At 38.9% G+C, this 21,944-nt stretch overlaps 1 protein-coding gene, 1 long non-coding RNA gene and 1 pseudogene across 3 annotated transcripts in view; 2 read left to right on the top strand and 1 right to left on the bottom strand.

Moving 5' to 3' along the window:
- Nucleotides 1-16,190, bottom strand: part of LOC138038667 (uncharacterized) — a 69,697-nt gene extending 53,507 nt beyond the window's left edge. The window contains exon 1 of one of the 2 annotated variants that reach the window (XM_068884660.1): nt 15,728-16,190. In XM_068884660.1, coding sequence (XP_068740761.1) covers nt 15,728-15,916 — 189 coding nt within the window. In that variant the 5' untranslated portion in view covers nt 15,917-16,190. Of the gene's footprint in view, nt 1-7,348; nt 7,865-15,727 lie in introns of those variants that run through there. The other variant, XM_068884661.1, reaches the window with a different exon arrangement.
- Nucleotides 2,088-2,846, top strand: LOC138038670 (uncharacterized). The gene is made up of 2 exons (XR_011130276.1): nt 2,088-2,213; nt 2,328-2,846. It is a non-coding gene; the product is annotated as an uncharacterized lncRNA (long non-coding RNA).
- Nucleotides 16,191-16,828: 638 nt separating the features above from the next.
- Nucleotides 16,829-21,944, top strand: part of LOC138033115 (uncharacterized) — a 33,384-nt pseudogene continuing 28,268 nt past the window's right edge.

Here is a 21,944-nt window from a genome sequence, read left to right as displayed (position 1 = left end):
TAGAGTTGTTTGTAACATTGGCAATCAATACTATTAAACAAAAGTTTATTTAAGTTATTGTTCTGGTAACTTGACAAAAACCTTGGCAAAAAATGTTCCAAATTCAGTGTTCAAAGAGATTGGAAACCCTCGGGAAGGAGATATATTGTAATAATTATTGAGCTGGATGCTTACGGGAAATGTGAGAATACGGAGCTTGCATGGAAGTTGAGTTTAACTGTTTTGTTTTGTTTTTTGTTTTGTTTGTGGTGCTCGTAAGTAGAGCTGTCCGTGATAGAAGATCTGGACTGTACGTAATAAAAGAAATAAATGACGCTGAAATTGAAAACAATCGTCGCTAAAAGCAAAGTGCAACACTTCCGGGCCAGTGCGAACGTCACTGACACTGACATGTAGTTCAATGAAAAGTGCATGGACTATAGAAAACTGAGTTAATTGGGAACCCTATTGAAATTAAAATATATTAGAATAGAAAAATTAGCAAATTTCCTCAAATGTGTACAAATATATAAAAGGCTAAGTATGTTCACATTATAGAACATAGTATATATCCCAGAAGAGATCTGGGACTGTTAAGACTTAAGTTAAAAGTGAATTTTTCAAAGAAAAGAAACAAAACCTGTTATATATCCCAGAAGCACTCAGGCATCACACAGAAAGTCAGGACTTCAGCCTGGGTGAACCAGAAAGGATAGATAACATTATAGCCTAGTTAAAAGTGAATTCTTCAACGAAATGAAACAAAACCTGTTATATATTCCAGAAGCACTCAGGCATCACACAGAATGCCAGGACTTCAGCCTGGGTGAACCAGAAAGGATAAATAACTTTATAGCCTAGTTAAAAGTGAATTTTTCAACGAAAAGAAACAAAACCTGTTATATATCCCAGAACCACTCAGGCATCACACAGAATGCCAGAACTTCAGCCTGGGTGAACCAGAAAGGATAGATAACATTATAGCCTAGTTAAAAGTGAAATTTTCAAAGAAAAGAAACAAAACCTGTTATATCTCCCCGAAGCACTCAGGCATCACACAGAATGCCAGGACTTGAGCCTGGGTGAGCCAGAAAGGATAGCATGTTCAAGAAAGAAATCATGTTATATATCTCAGACGAGCTTATGGATGACGCCAAATGCCAGGACTTCAGCTTGGGAGAACCAGAAAAGATATACAACATTGGTCTTGATGAACAGCAAGGTCAACAAAGAATTACTAAACATGTTCTATATCCCAGTGGAACTCAGATATTACTCTTAATACCACTTCCGTCTGGATGAACCAGAAAGGATATACAATATAATTTTGCCACAATTCATAGTGAATATCAAAGAAAAATAAGTAAACATGTTATATATCCCACATAAGCTCATGAAATTACTAGAGCTGAATGCCATGACTTCAGATTGTGTGAACCAGAAAGAATAGACAAATTGGCCTAGAACAATGAATGTGAAACAAAAAAAAATTAACATGTTGTTACAACTTGAACCTTGATTCCTGAACCATTTCAGGTAACCTGATTAATCAGATCCGGCGACCCCGTCGCCTCCAGTGTTAAAAATTTCACGTTATGAATTTCTTCAACCGCTCCTGCCCACGATCAAGATGATCTTTGATTTAAGTAGTTGGTAGTAGCTTGTATTGGAATTATTGGTGATGCTTGTGTCTTGTGGCTACAACATCATTGTGGTTTGACTCAAAAGGTGCCGTTGTGACAACTGCCAGAGGATGTTTCAGTAGAGAGGAGGAAGAAAGAAATAGAACTGACTGGTAAAATTGCACAGATTTAGAGGCTGCTGAAGTGGAGTAACTTGAGCATCCAGCGACTTTCATTCCGTAATCGTGATAATCTTCGGGTGTGAAATGACCCCAGCAAATGTGACCCGAACCTTTCCATGAGTCAGAGTCTGCTTTTTGCCGAACAAACAAAAGCCATTGTCGACGAATTTTTGAGGTCTTATGCATTACATGCATACAGACCCCTAAGTCAGAGGCAGATTTTGATTGTCAGTAGTTTGTTACTTTGAGGACGAGAACACACGTAACAGTCTGGCTTGTAGACTGGGTACTAGTAATTGCGAGTCATTGTTTTCAAGTGTCGGCCATTGCTTCTAGTGTGCGTCGTTTGTATATAAATCTGCGGTCGTTTTCCCTGTTTTGGGAGAATTTTGAAGAGCTTTCCGTCGCAAATTAGTTGTAATTGTTCAAGGTAAGTTATTTGTGTTTCAAAATTGATCTGTCGTGCTGTTTCAGATTGGTTTTCTTTCTTTCATTTCGAAAATTAACTATCCTGCCTTGTTTGTTCTTTGTTTATTTCATCCAGGTGACGTCGCTGAGTGGAGTTTCCTCGGCGATATCTATACGGGAGTTGTTTACTCACGCGAGCCAACATATCTAGACTCGGCTTGTGTTTAGTGCGGATTGCACTGAAGCTAAGACGCTTTCGCAAGCCCACATTCATTGGCGTGAAATCTGGTGCGCGTTGCACCACATACCTCACAAGTATCTCACAATCTATCACTAACCAGTATTTATCGGCTTGAAATGTCTATGTGGGTTACACCCCAAACTGAAAGAGTTATTGTACTCTAAAAAATAGTGGCATTGAATAAGAGTTTTGCACTCTCAAAGAATAGTATTTCGTACTCTTACTGTTGTCTGCTACTAGCCGCCAGCATGGGAACAACAATCGAACAATACCGGTCAAGGATCGGCTGTCACAACAATTTTGTGAAAGCCAAGGATGCATTTTAGGTGTGCGAGGGCGATTTTGGAATACGATGCTTATTATGTTTTACTTAAATGTGTTTTACTTGCCAACATTAAAACAAGTTGGACATTACAAGTCGTGTAATGAGGTGATGTTTTGGTTTACACAAATGATGTGCTACAATGTTTACATCCCATTTCTTATAAGGCAAGCAGATGATGTGGAGGAAAATCCAGCTCCTACAATATTTGATATCATTCATACAACAACCACTGTGTCCGCTGACTGTAGTCAAGGAAGTGAAACAATCTTTGGTGTGAATGCTGGTAAAGTAATATGTAGCAGTGTCACTTACTGCTATTATATACCATCAAATACAAGATATTAGTTTGTGGAATAATTCTACTTTGAACAATATTTTGGTTATTGGAAATAATCTATACAGTTCTATAAGATGTTCTGTGCAAGCAAATGACTATTTGCTGTTAACTGATGTTCCAGACATGGTTTCAATATTTGATAAAGTGTATAATTTATTACAATATAGTGTATTAATGCCATTAGTTAACAAACAACAATTGTAATTCCGTTGAGAGTTTGAAAATACTCCTAGAAGTGAATTTCTACGAGACATATATGGACCAATGTTTGATGTCATGAACAAACTTCCAGTAAATGACTCACTATACACCCTTTTAATAAGTCTAATGTATGCCGTTTTCCGCAAATGACGTCAAACTCTTGCTTTCAAATTGTATTTAGAAATGTACAAAGGCCTAAAACTTTTCCGATTTCTTTTCTTGTTTGAAGCCTTTGTACATTTCTGAATAAATTTTAAAAACATGAGTTTGACGTCATTAGCAGAAAATGGCATATATTAGACTTATTAAAAGGGTGTATATTGTAATGATTGATTGAAACCATGTTTGGAACATCAGTTATCAGCAAATAGTCATTTGTTCACACAGAACATGTTATAGAACTGTATAGATTATTTCCAATAACCAAAATATTGTTCAAAGTAGAATCAGCCCACAAACTAATATCTTGTATTTGGTGGTATATCATAGCAGTATGTGACATTGCTACACATTGCTTACCAGCATTCACAGCAAAAATTGCTTCATTTCCTTGACTAGAGTCAGCGGACACAGTGGTTGTTGGATCAATGATGTCAAACACTGTAGGACCTGGATTTTACTCCATATCATCACATGTATATTTAGGTATTGCTAATGCTGTGTGTACCATCAATGTTTATTACTGCTACTCCAGTAGATGCTTCTAGTAACACTGTTTGATTCTCAGGATTCATTGGAGCATGTCTATAGGTTTTTACTACAGTGTGGTAAATTGTTTTAATCAAATGGCTTTTCCCAGCACCACCACCTCCAGTTATAAACCAATAAACTGGTTCAACATTTTGTGACTTCAGACTGTTGAGGTTTTCATTTTATTTCTAGTCCATGAAAGCACCCTGTTGTAAGCTTTAGGTTGCATTTTTTATTATGTAATGATCTACATGTAACTGATTGACGTAATTGGTCATCAGATATTTCTCTTCGCTGTTTATACATTGTTATTGCTGATGGACTGTGATTTCCAGTAGTTTGGGGATTTGCACCAAGCTCTGAGGGTACTTGTTCATTGAACACCTCATCTAGCGATGATTCATCTTAGAATTCTAGTTGAATTTCAGCATTCTTTTGATCATTTATAAGATCATATGAATGAATGACAGTGCCATGCTTGTTTCTTAGCCAATCTAGTGCTTCTGTTACTGGTAAATAGCTGATAGAGATGATGTAGTGTGCAGCAAGAGTTGTCTAAACTGTGCAAATGGCAATGAGAGAAATTTTAGCAGCAAGTCATCGATGTAAAATTCTGAACAGGTCCTGAAATTTGACGCATACTTAATTAAGGAACCCATTTCACTGCTGCATTGTTATGGCAAATTTTCAACCAATCACGCATGGTAAAAGTAAGACCACAGTACCAAATTCTGTAAGGGCTGAATGGAGTTAAACTAAGCATAAGACCTCAAGTACGCATTGCGGACCTATTTTTTCTTCAGTGGGGAATTTATGCATGGAGACTGCCTCTGCATTTGTCGTATGGCAGAACATCACAATACGGCGCTTTCTAGGTTTTATTCTTCTTTTCCTCGCCACCGCCAGATTTGCATTTCTTATTACTTTTGTCTTTCTCCGTTCCTTCGAATTCCTTTAACAGATTGTTTGGAAAGGTGGTTAGAGTTAGGGTTGGGTAATGCATGGGTAGACTACTTCGCGCTCGGGCCGCAGATGACACTACAAGGGCGCAAATAAACAATATTCCCGAAAAAAGTCATGTCATTATCATTATTATCAATAAACAAGGCCAAATGATATCAAGAATGCGAGTTTTAATAATACACTTGCTAAGTGAATAACGAATTCAAAGTCACTTCAAATCATCATGTAAGTGTTGATTGAACAAGCTATGAGCTTGAGCATCTGACATATACCCCTTCGCAAAACAGAAGCATTGGACCGAAAATACTATTAACGTTAACAAATGCAAATTCAGCAAGGTACAGATTTTGTTAGCTTGCTTTATGCAAAAACAAATATTGATGCAAAAGTGAATAAATATTGATACACAGTTTTTAGAAAGAGCAGAAGAAAGTTTCCAGGACGGTCGCTCGAGAATAACATATTTACGACATGAAAACAACATTTATTTTGAACCGTGAATATAGAATATAAACAGTTACGATCAGCGACAAACATTTTGGGAGATTTTTGCTACGTTCAATTTTGTTATTATACGTTTTGGCTGCACAAATAAATCGTAAAACGAAAGTGACATCGCCGGAATTCAGCGGGCGCCGTGATTAAGTTACCGCGGCATGTTTACTTGCCAAACAGTGAAGCATCTGTGTCAAGTGATGGCAAGATACCGGGTTTTAGTAAGTTTCTTTTTCTCAAGTGTTATAAAGTTTGACAATAAATGAGCGAATTCAAAACAAAGATCACAATCGCCCACCATTGTTTCTGCAAAGTCAAAACTTTACTCTCCAAGACGAGGTTATTTATCACCAAGGTAATTCCATCATTTTGGAAATAGCAGCTACTTTATTATTCACCGGCGTCACAATTTTTTGCTGATTTTGGGGCTCATTTTGTTGAAACTCGAGCACGCTTCCAACCGACCTGTTTATTTTCATGAAACCTTTCCTGCTTACACAGCAATACTAAAAATATCCTCCCGTATCACGTTTCAACCTTAAGCTCGAAAATTCAATACACAACATGATATTATAATTCACAAAGGCAGTAAATATCACAGAATCCTTTTCCAGCGAAACATTTTATTGAAACAAACAACATAAGATGCGCTAAAACGCCATTCGCGTTGCAATGACTTTCCATTGCTGGTTAACGTGAATAACAAACTCACAAGGCAGAATATATATTTATATTTAATTAAGTTAGCACAACAGAAAAACGCTAACCTCATTTTGACACGAAAATGCTTTACTATTGCCATAAAAACTATACAGTTTAGAGCTTCTGCTTGGGAGACCGGGGCAGACTTGGAAATGAATGTCGGCCAATTTCGCTTAAAATTGGTACACAAAGTACTTATGTCGACTTATGTAAAATGCCAAAGTTCCAGCTTCAACGACTTTTTTTCAGCCGAGTTCTGGATATCAGCCCCTAAGGGGTCCCCAGAGGCTGATTTTCAGTGCAATTTTGGCCACTTTTAAATCTCTCTTTTAGCAACTTGGTCATATTTGAAGCATATGTGAAGCAACCGGAAATGGCCTGTTTTCAGACCAAATATTTTCCATGCCCATGTTTTATATCTTGAGGTCTTAGTATCCATGCAAAGTTCAGCCCTTAGTTTAGTAATATCAAGAAAAAAATACTAAGGTTGAGGCTTTTTACTACTTGAAGAAAAAAACTTACGAGAGGATGGCTAACCAGGCCACTTCCGGTTAAAGTTTCAACAAAGCGTGTCTGAAAATCAGCCATTTAATTTCGATTATCTTTTTTCCTTCCAAGTTATGGTTAAAAGAGACTCTGAAGTTAATTGTCACCGAAAAGACTTGTTGTTAATAAGAAATTTTTTTATGTGATTGTTTTAGGACCGATCAGATAGTGGTCCGAGAGCGGTTATAAATTTCATGGAAGAAGTCTTGAAAATTACCGACAATAGAGCCGCTGTGAAAACTCTTTATTTACCTAACAACACATCTCTTGCCGGTAAATCACAATGCAAAATTGCATCTTTTTCGTCCAAACTGCAATGTTAAGTTTATCTCCTTTGTTCAACTCGTTCAATGTATCACGTCTGTGGCCCGTAGTAATGAAGCGCTAATTAAATCAGGATATAAGCAAGCTTTGTAGTTCCATTCAGTAGTACTATAACCCCCCTGTTTGGGCTTTAATATTTTCTGAAGAAAAAAGAACTTATCGTTCTCTTTAAATGCAACCACAACATCTGTCGTGACACTACTTGAGAATCGTTTTGAACCTTTAAGAAATTTCGAATATAATTAAAGTTAATCGTCTAACACAAATTGCATTCACTCTTCCAGTCTATTTGCAAAGTGTCTGGATAAATTCACTTACAAAAAAAACGCTTACCTGGCTTCTCTTTTACGGACATGTCCCTTTCCTACAATCCCTTAAAAGTGAGGTAACATTAGAAACTTTAGCCCCAGCGATAAATTGGTCGCAAGTGCGTCGTTGCGAGTTAGATATACACAGGTCGATTAATACCGTACGTGACGAGGTCATTGTAGTTTGCTGGCTATGACTGACTTGGAATTCAGTTGTTTTCTCGTGCAGATTCGTCTCCTTGATATTGCAGAGAATAATTATGATAGAACTTGTATGAGAACCTCAATGGCATGATTTGTTTACTGAATATTTATTCATACCCAGTGCCCCAGTGTAAATGGCTCACGTATGTTGTAAATGATTGATAAGGACGTCCAACACGGTCCGTTTTCGCCGCCAATCCGCTAAATTGCTAGAAGATTACTCACGGGCACTCTTTCCCTTTCTCTATCAGTATTTTCCTTTTGTTGCTTTCTCAAACAGCACAGATCCATGGTGGCATCCATACTGCATATATATCCAAAGATAGGACAGGGGTGGAGTGGGTTATCCTTCCGGCAAAGTCTACTGTTTTGGCAACTTGGAAAATAAAATATTTCAGCTTTCTTGGAGCCCTTAAGGGCTAGGGGGTTTTTTATGGCACCCGTAGCTGTAGATCATATGAAAAGTAAGTCCGGTAATAAGAAGCAACCTAGGCGGTAATCGCCCTGCAGGGCCATTAATGATGCATGCTGTAGGTGATAAGGTAAGTCGTCACAAGGCCTAGTGCCCGATCGTACCTGCTGGAGCTTAAATTGGTTACTGCTCTTCTTTCCTGGACAGGATAATAATCACTGGTGCCCATTTATACATCTGGGTGGAGAGAGGCACTGTTAAAGAAAATTGCCTTCCAAAGACGACATGTCAACGCCCTAATAACCAGGACCGCGTGATCCAGAGTCTAGCCCGCTAACGCGATATGACAGTTCCTTTTTGTGTAGAATCCGAATGTAATGTAGACTTTAATCTGTCCTAAATCAACAAAATGAATCGGGGAAGAAATGAATGGCCAGCACTTTCAAAAGAAAGTGGACACCTTGCCGGCTGTTTTGTTTATTTGCGAGAAAAGAAACTACCTGCGATCTATTAATTAAACTAATTTAATAGATCGCAGATAGTTTTAAAAGGAACTGGCATAGCGCGTTAGCGGGCTAGACTCTGGATCGGGCGGTCCTGGTTATTAGGGCGTTGACATGTCGTCTTTGGAAGGCAATTTTCTTTAACAGTGCCTCTCTCCACCCAGATGTATAAATGGGCACCAGTGATTATTATCCTGTCCAGGAAAGAAGAGCAGTAACCAATTTAAGCTCCAGCAGGTACGAGCGGGCACTAGGCCTTGTGACGACTTACCTTATCACCTACAGCATGCATCATTAATGGCCCTGCAGGGCGATTACCGCCTAGGTTGCTTCTTATTACCGAAACCAGAGTTAAGGGTCAGCAATTCAGTGTGAGTCCATAGAGACTTACTTTTCATATGATCTACAGCTACGGGTGCCATAAAAACCCCCTAGCCCTTAAGGGCTCCAAGAAAGCTGAAACAGTAGACTTTGCCGGAAGGATAACCCACTCCACCCCTGTCCTATCTTTGGATATATATGCAGTATGGATGCCACCATGGATCTGTGCTGTTTGAGAAAGCAACAAAAGGAAAATACTGATAGAGAAAGGGAAAGAGTGCCCGTGAGTAATCTTCTAGCAATTTAGCGGATTGGCGGCGAAAACGGACCGTGTTGGACGTCCTTATCAATCATTTACAACATACGTGAGCCATTTACACTGGGGCACTGGGTATGAATAAATATTCAGTAAACAAATCATGCCATTGAGGTTCTCATACAAGTTCTATCATAATTATTCTCTGCAATATCAAGGAGACGAATCTGCACGAGAAAACAACTGAATTCCAAGTCAGTCATAGCCAGCAAACTACAATGACCTCGTCACGTACGGTATTAATCGACCTGTGTATATCTAACTCGCAACGACGCACTTGCGACCAATTTATCGCTGGGGCTAAAGTTTCTAATGTTACCTCACTTTTAAGGGATTGTAGGAAAGGGACATGTCCGTAAAAGAGAAGCCAGGTAAGCGTTTTTTTTGTAAGTGAATTTATCCAGACACTTTGCAAATAGACTGGAAGAGTGAATGCAATTTGTGTTAGACGATTAACTTTAATTATATTCGAAATTTCTTAAAGGTTCAAAACGATTCTCAAGTAGTGTCACGACAGATGTTGTGGTTGCATTTAAAGAGAACGATAAGTTCTTTTTTCTTCAGAAAATATTAAAGCCCAAACAGGGGGGTTATAGTACTACTGAATGGAACTACAAAGCTTGCTTATATCCTGATTTAATTAGCGCTTCATTACTACGGGCCACAGACGTGGTACGTTGAACGAGTTGAACAAAGGAGATAAACTTAACATTGCAGTTTGGACGAAAAAGATGCAATTTTGCATTGTGATTTACCGGCAAGAGATGTGTTGTTAGGTAAATAAAGAGTTTTCACAGCGGATCTATTGTCGGTAATTTTCAAGACTTCTTCCATGAAATTTATAACCGCTGTCGGACCACTATCTGATCGGTCCTACAACAATCACATAAAAAAATTTCTTATTAACAACAAGTCTTTTCGGTGACAATTAACTTCAGAGTCTCTTTTAACCATAACTTGGAAGGAAAAAAGATAATCGAAATTAAATGGCTGATTTTTGCAGACACGCTTTGTTGAAACTTTAACCGGAAGTGGTCTGGTTAGCCATCTTCTCGTAATTTTTTTTTTTTAGTAAAAAGCCTCAACCTTAGTATTTTTTTCTTGATATTACTAAACTAAGGGCTGAACTTCGCATGGATACTAAGACCTCAAGATATAAAACATGGGCATGGAAAATATTTGGTCTGAAAAACAGGCCATTTCCGGTTGCTTTACAAATGCTTCAAATATGACCAAGTTGTGATAACAGCCACAGGCTAGCGAAAAATTTCCATGAGCTAATGTTCTCACCCATAAAAGCCTAGGGATAGGGCTTTACAAAGATGGTTTTGTTTTTGCCTGAAATTAATTTCATGTTGCTAAAAGAGAGATTTAAAAGTGGCCAAAATTGCACTGAAAATCAGCCTCTGGGGACCCCTTAGGGGCTGATATCCAGAACTCGGCTAAAAAAAAGTCGTTGAAGCTGAAACTTTGGCATATTACATAACTCGACATAAGTACTTTGTGTACCAATTTTAAGCGAAATCGGCCGACATTCATTTCCAAGTCTGCCCCGGTCTCTCAGGCAGAAGCTCTTAAGCTCGCATATTATAAAACATGATGAATTCATAAAGGCCACCTTTTCCAGCGAACAATTTTTTGAAACAAACAACATATTTGCTCTTAGAGGCGAAAACCTCTTCCTATTTCATTGCGAGCGTGAAGACAAGAAACTCAATCGTGTCAAATTACCATGTACTTCAGGTTCAAACCCTTTCCTAACAAGAATAACAAGAAAATGCTTTACTATTGCCATAAAAACTATCCAGCACACATATCATAAAACATGATGAATTCATAAAGGCTACCTTTTCCAGCGAACAATTTTTTGAAACAAACAACATATTTGCTATTACAGGCAAAAACCCCTTCCTATTTCATTACGTGCGTGAAGAGAAAAAAATCAATCGTGTCAAATATGCGCAATATTACAACAAACTAAATTTCAGGATCAAACCGTTTCCATGAAGAACCTTTTCCTTGAATAATGAAGCACAAAATAGACGACAAGCTTTCTTTCAAATAATTCTTGGCTGTCACATTTCCAAATTTTTTTTACCTGAAGACTGTGCAGAGTTGAGCACAGATCCACTTAAGGTGTTCGATTCTTTTCTGTCTTTGTTGAACCCATAAGTTACCAGAGAATTTTCCATTTGGTTTCAGTGTTCCACATAACAGCACACTTGGTTTTTATTATTTTAGAAATGCAGCACACTTTGATTTCTGCTCGACGGGCGACCGATTGTTGTCGAAGTCCATTACTAGTCTTTTTTGAGATTCCAGGTGTTGGTTTTCACCGCCTGCCTAGTTTATCCAACTGACTTTCCATTATTGAGCTCCATAAGGGTATATTTTGTTTAAGGATCCACTAAAACGTCATTCGCGTTACATGACTTTCGACGCCATTGCAGGCTACAATAGGTTAATGATTCTACTGTGTCCACCAGAGAAATCTACGCAGTTGCACTACCCTCTCTATCCTAAGAAAATACGCGCAGAAGGCTCTATGCACGAGGACACCACTTACCAGGGGAGTGACAGGCAAGACTTTTACCTACACGGAAAAAAAAAAAGAAAAAAAAAGAAAACGGAAATCTACCCATTTCCCGACTGGGATTGCCATACGGCAACCCAGTAAAAAATACGTCATGACCACAGTTCCCGACACCGTGGAAGGTCGAGTCAAACAAGACGTAAACACTCTTCGGGTTTCAATTGCATCATTTTAAAATTATAATTTAATCATCTTAAAGGAAAGGAAATAATTTTGGAGCGACTTGTACTCACGATAATCGCAATGGTTTTAATTTCAAACTGATGAATCAAATTTTAGATAAGGATTTCTTTGTATACGTATAAAATAAAACCCGTCAATAAATTGACGTTAACGTCGATTAACGGCGCAGCACCAAGCAAGCATCAAACCTGTGAAAATCAAATTGCTATTACAACCATTTTACCTCCTATTTTCCAATATAAGAGGTTTAATAGGAAAAGTAGTGTTTGCACTGCACCCGGGACTCTTTGAACACTCTTTTCCGCTGACTAAATTTTCGCATGCAAACATGTTCCACACTTGTGACGTATCATCCCACGTGATCTCAAAAAGGCGCGTTTTTTTAAATGGCTGCAGGGTTGCAAAAAAACAATTCATAAAAAATTCGGTTTTTAACTTGAGACAGTAATTATATTTTTGAAAACCTTGCCTTATCAAGGAAGGCATACGAAAAATACATTTAAAAAAACCAAGAAATTTTGGTGAGAGTTACCCATTAAAGAAAGTCTACCTTACCAAAGCATGCACTTGAGAGCCATCACTAGCAGTGGAATGGGCGCCTATTGCTGTGTGAACTGAGACTTGGTAGTCGTAAGTGCATGTGGCTGCATGTTTCAGTCGCGGGAGTTTCAATCTCGTACCCAGAGTCCTCGGGCTTTTTGGCCAGCGGGTGAGCGCCCGGAGAGACTCTAGGATAATGGACTTGAACTATATTTTTGATTGGCCGCTTGCGTAACAATGGCAGTCCGACAGGAAGTCAGTAAGTAATTCGGAAGCCCCAGAATTTGGAGGGAGATTCAAAACCTAAAACTAGTTTCAGTGCTGTTTGATTATTTCTACCTCAGAAATATATAAATCACAAAAATAATAAAACGACGAGGCTTGAATTATGTCTTATACCGTATGGGAATTTTCCCACGCTGCTAAAAAGTGATTACTGTTGATGTTGCAAAAGTACCGTGGGAAAACATTACATCAGTCTCTTTGAGGAGAAATCCATGGAATAAGGTCTTGTCGAAGCCATTCAGAATTACGGAAACATCAAATTGTAGTAGAAGAGGACATTTGTGTCTTCTCGATCGTGTTGCTTGCACGCTGGCATTCTGAACGATGGAATGTACGCTGAAACACTAAAAATACACTTACCGAAAGCGTCAGAGGTTTCATCTTCACTTGCTCTTACAGCAAGCCAATGATCATTTCGCTAGTTTCTTTGTGTGTAAGGCTAAAATTCTTGTTTCTCGAACACTTTCAACCCGCCATTTCTACTGTTTACGGTTTTCTCTTTTCTGTTTCCGGTTAAACTCAAGCATACGTAATAAGACCGGATCCGGAACCCACGTTTTCTGGGAAAATGGAGTCGATTATCCCAGAGTCTCTCCGGGCGCTCACCCGCTGGCCAAAAAGCCCGAGGACTCTGGGTACGAGATTGCGGGAGTTTGTTCTTGAACGTTTTGCCGCGCAAAGTGGTTGGAAATAGGATTAAGACGCAGAAAACAAAATGTTTGCAACACATTACAGCCACTAAGGAAATTGAAATCTCAGCGGATGAAAGCTGTCGTTCACGCATTTAGGTCGGTTAAAGTGTGATAAGAGTTAAACAAAGGATCCTTACTTCCGCGCTGAAAAATTGGACATGCCTGCAAGGACTCTTTAGGACGTTATAAGAGATCTGGGTATTCCCACAACTTCATCACCCGAAACTAAATATGAATTGACCGCGCAATAATAGGAGAAAAAACTTTTATAATTTCCTGGTTCCCTGTTTTGCAGATTCAGCGTGTCACTGGTGAAAGTGAATGATCGTACTCCAGTACTCTTAACAAACGAAAGTTCCTAGTATATAAAGATTTAAGAAAATCAAAACCGTTTCTATTGTTCATCTCTTGAGAACAATTAGCCTAACAGCTGAAACAAGGCCAAGGATTGCTATTCTGGAAAACCCGGCCACCGTTGTAATCTTCTAGCGCATCCTTTGACGAACGAGGCATACAACAATACACACTATTCAACCAAAGGGAGCAGTTCTAGTAAAAATGAATGAAGTATCATCCGTGACTGGATTCTTAGCCACTTCCCAAACAAAACAAACATGGTTTGCCTAGAGTTTTATCTTAACCTTCTTATCACATCTTTGAAAACTTTCAAGACCAAATAAAATGTCAGTTTTAGACATCACACTGAACTGGTTCGAGTGGTGAGATCAATCGCCTCCCACCAATGACTATGTGGCCCGGGTTCGATTCCCAGACTCGGTGTCATATGTGGGTTAAGTTTGTTGGTTCTGTTCTTTTCTTCGAGAGGTTTTTCTCCGGGTGCTCCGGTTTTCCGCTCTCCACAAAAACCGACATTTGATTTGATTTGAGATAGTTTCATTAATGTTTGATTGATTGTTATTATTATTATTATTATTATTATTATTATTATTATTATCATTATTATTATTATTATTATCATTATTATTATTATTATCATTACTATTTTTTTTTTTTCTTTTTTTTTTTTTTTAATCTCGAAAAGGAGTAATCCTCGCACTTATGTGGACACTCAGTTTAACCAATTGTCTAAACCCGCACCTCAAATACATATAATTCATTCATTCATTGTAAATTTCTTAGTGGCCACAAAATTACTCGATCCTTAATAAGTTAATTCTACGCACAATTAGTTACTCATCTGCATTAATTAATCAGCTCTACAGGAATTTTGTTTTGCCGACTCAAATTGTTGTGAAGCTGGTTTGACGAGACACTCAAGTCTGTTTTCTGAAATTCGGTCATGCTTTGAAACTCGAATATAAATAAGATTCTATGTGGAAGTCATTAAATTTGAAGAACATCGCCAGCAACTCAGTTAGCTAATTTGGGAGCAAATACAGCATTCACATCTTAATAAACAAAAATTTGGAGCTCTTTTTTTAGAGTACTTTTTTCTTTGCAATGTAGGCACCCACGAGTGTCAGATTTGTTTGGGCTAAACTTCAGAATACAGGGCCACTGAACTATCTCATCAAATCCTGCTACCACAGTCCCGCAGTCGACATAATTAACATAATATTTTTATATAAACATCACGAAATATGCCGCTTGCATCGAACGCATTACTGATTAGGCCTACGCATCCTCGTAAAATTTTAGCTTTCATTTTGCGGTTCGGTCAACTACACTTTTCACGAGATCATGTGAAGAATAAAGCACTCGTTTACTAATTATGCCTAAGGGCTCGTTGCAGTGATTAGGCCTAAGAACTCTTGTAAAATTTTAGCTTTCATTTTGCGGTTCGGTTAACTACACTTTTCATCGACTGCGGGACTGCGGACCGCGCTAGCACTTCATTTAACACTTAGTTCATTGCTGATTCATCCACTGCGGGACTACGGACCGCAGTAGCACTTCATTTCAACACTTAGTCATTTCTTATTCATCCACTGCGGGACTGCGGACCGCGGTAGCACTTCATTTCAACACTTAGCTCATTCCTTATTCATCCACTGCGGGACTGCGGACCGCGATAGCAGGGCGTGAGTGGCCCGGTATTCTTGGAGTTAAAGCCACAAATTGCATATAAGGGAAAAAGTGCCTGCTTATCATTGTAAGGCATTTTAATTGACTTCATCATGATCTCAGGGCTAACATTTTCACCTTTTCTTTCTCTCCTGGATTTGTTCTTTTTCTCACTTTTTCGCGGATTTGTATATGTATACTAGAAACCTATCAAAAGTTTTTTTCAATCTTCCCTTACCTTATTCATGATTTGCATACGTATATTAAAGGTATTTATATGGCCAACATCTAAAAGAGTTGGTTGCAATAATTAAAGAAAGTTTAACTTACCAAAGTATGCACTTGATAGCCATCACTAGCAGTGGAATGGGCGCCTCTTGCTGTGTGAACTGAGACTTGGTAGTCGTAAGTACATGTGGCTACATGTTTCAGTCGCGGGAGTTTGTCCTTGAAAGTTTTGCCGCGCAAAGTGCTTGGAAATAGGATTAAGACGCAGAAAACAAGATGTTTGCAACACATTGCAGCCACTGAGGATATTGAAAACTCCGCGGATGAAAGCTGTCGTTGACACAATCAGGTCGATAACAGTGTGATGCGGAATTAAACGAAGGATCCTTACTTCTGCACTGGAAAATTGAACACGCCTGCAAGGACTCTTTAGGACGTTATAAGAGATCTGGGTATTCCCATAACTTCATGACCCGAAACTAAATTGAAAGTGCGATGATAGGAGAAAAACTTTTATAATTTTCCTGGTTCGCTGCTTGGTAGATTCAGCGTATCACGGGCGGAAGTGAATGATCGTACTCCAGTACTCTTAATAAAAGAGAGTTCCTAATATGGAAAGAAGATAATATTGTATACTGTATTGTATACACAGTACTCAACCATGTAATGTAAAAGGAATTTAACAAAATAAACAGCTACAACGGAAGTGTTGCAAAATTTGACGTGCTTAAGGAAATAAAAGAAGCAAATGTGACAGAAAATGGTTTTGGCGGAGCCACCTGCAAAGACACGAAGTCTGTTCTTTGACCCAAAACAAGGGCTAAAACTGCTGAGGAAGAACGACGAAGACACTTCAGTGAACATTCATGCATGTTTGACCTTATTGATCTTTGAATTTCACTTAATTTGCATGTTTTAAAGTAATTTTACAGGGCTTTACCAACGTAAACAGCTACAAAAAAAAGTTTTGCAAAATGTGAGGCCCTTCAAGAGATCAACGCAGCAAATGTTACAAAAAAAGATTTCACGGAGTCATTTGCAAAGACACGAAGTCTGTTGTTTCAGCGAAACGTTGAAGCGCTAAGTCGTCTTTCAGTCATTTTAATAAAGGAATATTTGAAGAATGTTATTAGCTGGAGGCACCCAATACATAAATTAAGGAGTCAATTCAATTAACTTCATTGCACCTCAAGCTGGGAAAACAGCTACTGCGGAAGCTGTTGAGACTCCAAAAATAGAACAAGAGAACTAAATTCTTGTGGAACGATTCCAATGAGTTTGCAGAACTAGGGCTCGAAAAAGGAGTGTCGCAAAGACTGTGAAATATGAAGCCGAAAGTCAAATTGCAAATTGCTTTCTTCCTTCTGTTGCTTCTATTGCCGGGGAACGCAATTTTCTGGCGAAGGCGTCGTCGACGGCGGCGTTCTCCACCTCCACCTCCACCTCCGGTTAACTGTCAAGTTGGTAGCTGGACAAGCTGGGGTTCTTGCTCCTACCCTTGTGGTGACAGTGGTACACAGACGCGGACCCGAGCGATAACGGTTGCAGCCGCACACGGAGGCAGCTGCTCCTACCATTTGTCAGAATCTCGAGCGTGCAACAGGGGCAACTGTCAAAACGGCGGCACCCCTCACAGCACGGGCTGCAACTGTAGAGCCGGATATACCGGAACATGTTGCTCGCAAGGTTAGAAAAAAAACATTTAATTTTTTTTTTACCCGTAGTACCTTCGTAATATATAGATTTAGCCAAGCCTAAAAGCGGAGCTCTCGTTTCTAAACCCAGACAGCAATAAGGTGTTTAAAATAGAAATAATTATGCATCTGCATTAAGTACAAAATTAATCGTCATTAGAGTGTACAGTTTTACAGTGCGGATCAAACAGATCAAACACCTCTGAGCTGACAGCGAACAAACAAGCCTTGAAAACAATAACCAACAATTTTTATTAACAACTGAAACGGAAATTACATGCACAGTAATCACTTTCACAACATTTTCCTTAGACTGACAATCTTTACTCCCTCTCTCTTCAGTTCACTTCAACAGCAAAAATTTACTAATTAAAAAGTCAGCCTAAAGCCTCGCCCATTTTCTTACTCGACTGCAATTTCACAGTCAACCAAAGCAGCTCACAACTGGACATCCATTTCACACAAAACGCCTACAAATGTGATTGTTGAAATATGTCAGAATCTCTGCCAGCAAGGAATTGCAATCGTTTTCAGGCCTCCTTCGTTTTCTTAGCCAGTTTTACAAAATATGTGGGGCAGTGAGGCATAGCTTATTAGGAGGAAAACATTACCCTAAAGCTAACCATTGTAAACAAAAGAGGTGCCAACCTCTGGTAATCTAAAATCTGGAGATTTGTTTCCATCCGGACTCCGAACAACCTCCGGTGATAAACATAGTATAACGCATTTAAATTTGACGTTTCGTATCACACAACATACGAAACGTATGTTGTAGGAAACTTCAAGTTAAAATGCGTTATAATATGCTTATCACCGCAGTTCTTATCCGGGAGATGACCCGTACGGGAGACCGGGAGATTCGTTTCATATCCGGGCGAGTTGCTACGTATGGAATAAGTGTTTTGTCTCTCGCTCTATTTCTCTCAGCTTTACGTTGATTTTCATTGAAATTTTCTCTTCTTCTCCTTCTTCGACTTCTTCCGAGGATTTCTTCGATGAAATTTCTCAAATTTTGTCTCCTCTTCTCTCGTGCTCTTTCCTGCTCTTTATCCCGTTGCTCGTCACTAATATGATTTCCCGCCAGAAATACGCGGGTTGCCAATTGCAACGTTCAAGTAAATAGCATTAAGACGCAGAAAACAAAATGTTTGCAACACATTGCAGCCACTAAGGAAATTGAAATCTGCGCGGATGAAAGCTGTGGTTGACACAATCAGGTCGATAACAGTGTGATGCGGAATTAAACGAAGGATCCTTACTTCTGCACTGGAAAATTGAACCCGCCTGCAAGGACTCTTTAGGACGTTATAAGAGATCTGGGTATTCCCATAACTTTATCACCCGAAACTAAATTGAAAGTGCGAGGATAGGAGAAAAACTTTTATAATTTTCCTGGTTTGCTGCTTGGTAGATTCAGCGTATCACGGGCGGAAGTGAATGATCGTACTCCAGTACTCTTAATAAAAGAGAGTTCCTAATATGGAAAGAAGATAATATTGTATACTGTATTGTATACACAGTACTCAACCATTTAATGTAAAAGGAATTTAACAAAATAAACAGCTACAACGGAAGTTTTGCAAAATTTGACGTGCTTAAGGAAATAAACGCAGCAAATGTGAGAGAAAATGGTTTTGGCGGAGTCATCTGCAAAGACACGAAGTCTGTTCTCTGACCCAAAACAAGGGCTAAAACTGTTGAGGAAGAACGACGAAGACACTTCAGTAAACATTCATGCATGTTTGATCTCATTGATCTTTGAATTTCACTTAATTTGCATGTTTTAAAGTAATTTTACAGGGCTCTAACAACGTAAACAGCTACAAAGAAAGTTTTGCAAAATGTGAGGCCCTTCAAGAGATCAACGCAGCAAATGTTACAAAAAATGATTTCACGGAGTCATTTGCAAAGACACGAAGTCTGTTGTTTGAGCGAAACGTTGAAGTGCTAAGTTGTCACCGTCTCTCTTCAGTTCACAACAACAGCAAAAATTTACTAATTAAAAAGTAAGCCTAAAGCCTCGCCCATTTTCTTGCTCGACTGCAATTTCACAGTCAACCAAAGAAGCTCACAACTGGACATCCATTTCACACAAAACGCCTATAAATGTGATTGTTGAAATATGTCAGAATCTCTGCCAGCAAGGAATTGCAAACGTTTTCAGTCCTTCTTCGTTTTCTTAGCTAGTTTTACAAAACATGTGGGGCAGTGAGGCATAGGTTACTAGGAGGAAAACATTACCTTAAAGCTAACCATTGTAAACAAAAGAGGTGCCAACCTCTGGTAATCTAAAATCTGGAGATTTTTTTCCATCCGGACTCTGAACAACCTCCGGTGATAAACATTTAATAGTGATAAAGGTGATAAAGCATTTAAATTTGACGTTTCGTATCACACAACATACGAAACGTATGTTGTAGGAAACTTCAAGTTAAAATGCGTTATAATATGCTTATCACCGCCGTTTTTATCCGGGAGATGACCCGTACGGGAGACCGGGAGATTCGCTCCATATCCGGGCGAGTTGCCACGTATGAAATAAGTGTTTTGTCTCTCGCTCTATTTCTCTCAGCTTTACGTTGATTTTCATTGAAATTTTTTCTTCTTCTCCTTCTTCGACTTCTTCCGAGGATTTCTTCGATGAAATTTCTCAAATTTTGTCGCCTCTTCTCTCGTGCTCTTTCCTGCTCTTTATCCCGTTGCTCGTCACTAATATGATTTCCCGCCAGAAATACGCGGGTTGCCAATTGCAACGTTCAAGTAATTTTCCAATAAGGTTTTGGCCTAAAGAAACATAACACCAGACTAGTAGTACTGTCAGAATAAATCAGTGATAAGTTTGCCTTATATTAAGTTTTAGGATAATCATACTCACTCGTAACTACGTACCCACATAAGAAATTGCTTTTAGAGGAAATAAGCTGGGACCTCCAACTGAGCCCTTACCCAGAACTGAATTGCGTGCTAGCATACTCTTTTATTCGCATTAGTTTTCAAAGTTTCACATATCACCTTCTTCTTAAAATTATACACTGACGTAGTCTTCTCAAGTATGAGAGTGGCAAAGGGGTTTTCCTTGGTGCTCTCTCTATCAACAACAACAACAACAATAACAACAAGTTTATTTGTACCACACGTAAATAGGGATACACGAAATAAGTAATAGACTTTAAGAAGGTACAATGCCCCCTAGAAAATAACTAAGAAGCTAATCTAGTTAGGAGGCAGGATAAATAATTTTACGTCTAAAGGAAAAAAAAGTCGATTCAGGGAGGCACAAATATAATGATAAGCAAACGAAGAGTACGACAACAGAAAAAAAAAACGCCCCCATTGTTGCAATGTCGTGGATTTCTTAGAAAAACTTATTGAAATTATTACAAAGAATTTTTGAACTGACAAATATTGTTATCTTGCTGGCAATTTTAACTTCATCGATATGCTGAGCATGAACCCACCCAAGAACTCGTTGATTGTCTGTTTTCTCATATTTTTGTTCTTCTAAACGTATAACTGCATATTTGGTCACGTTAATAGCGGAGCTCCGGCGGCCTGAAGGGGCTCATAGCAACAGGAAGAAACCCATGAGTTGCTTTTCTAATGATAATCATGGCTAGCGGTATTGCTCGTGGGCGCGTACGACGACATCGCACAATATATAATGTGTATGATGTACGCGGATGACAGCCAGATATACACAATCCTCAAACATCCTCATAATGATAGACTGCGAAATATTGAAACTTGTTTAAGCGATATTAAATCGTGGTCCATAAGCAACAAATTAGCCTTTAACGACGACAAGACTGAAGTTGTCCACATTCGCTCTAAGGGCTGGGGGATCGTAAAAACTTCGAACTTACCAGTCTGCACATTGGACACTGCCATGTTAGTGTTGTCCCTGAAGTTCGGAGCCTTGGCGTCATCTTCGATCAGCACCTTACTTTCGGCAATCACCTAAGTAATATCTGTGAGGCTGTTTACCTTTCGATTACAAATATCGGGAAAATACGACGCTATTTGGACAAAGCTACAACCGAACGTCTTGTTCATGCTTTTATTTCTTTGAGGCTCGACTATTGCAACAGCTTGCTGTATGGCCTCCCATCCCAACAAATTGACAAATTACACATAGTCCAAAACACTGCTGCAAGACTTGTCACAATATCCACTCGAGACGAATACATAACACCAATATTACGCGATCTCCATTGGCTTCCTGTCTCAAAGCGAATTGTATTTAAGATCATGCTCATCACTACAAAGCACAGAATGGATTAGCACCCGCGTACATTTCTCAGCTCCTTAATTCTTACCATTCCCATTGCATTCTGAGATCCTCAACAAAAAAATTTGCTTCATGTGCCCAGGACACGCACAGTTCACTATGGAGACAGGTCTTTCTCAGTGACCGCTCCGCACCTTTGGAGCAGTCATCCCGCCGATATTAAGGTAGCTCAAATCAGTTTCAACACTTTCAAGGGACCTTGTTATTAGAAGGATTGACACTACAACAATTTATTACGTAACAGCAATGTTGTGCTACCATGTGAAACATCAATTATTGCCAAACAAGATGCAGTCATTTTTGTGACGTAACAAGTTACCATGGCAACAGGAAAGCC

Source organism: Montipora capricornis, chromosome 2 (genome assembly GCF_036669925.1).
Source record: "Montipora capricornis isolate CH-2021 chromosome 2, ASM3666992v2, whole genome shotgun sequence".
Classification (NCBI taxonomy): Eukaryota; Metazoa; Cnidaria; class Anthozoa; order Scleractinia; family Acroporidae; genus Montipora; species Montipora capricornis.
Note: the sequence above shows the minus strand (reverse complement) of the source record. Positions and strands in the feature narration are given on the sequence as shown.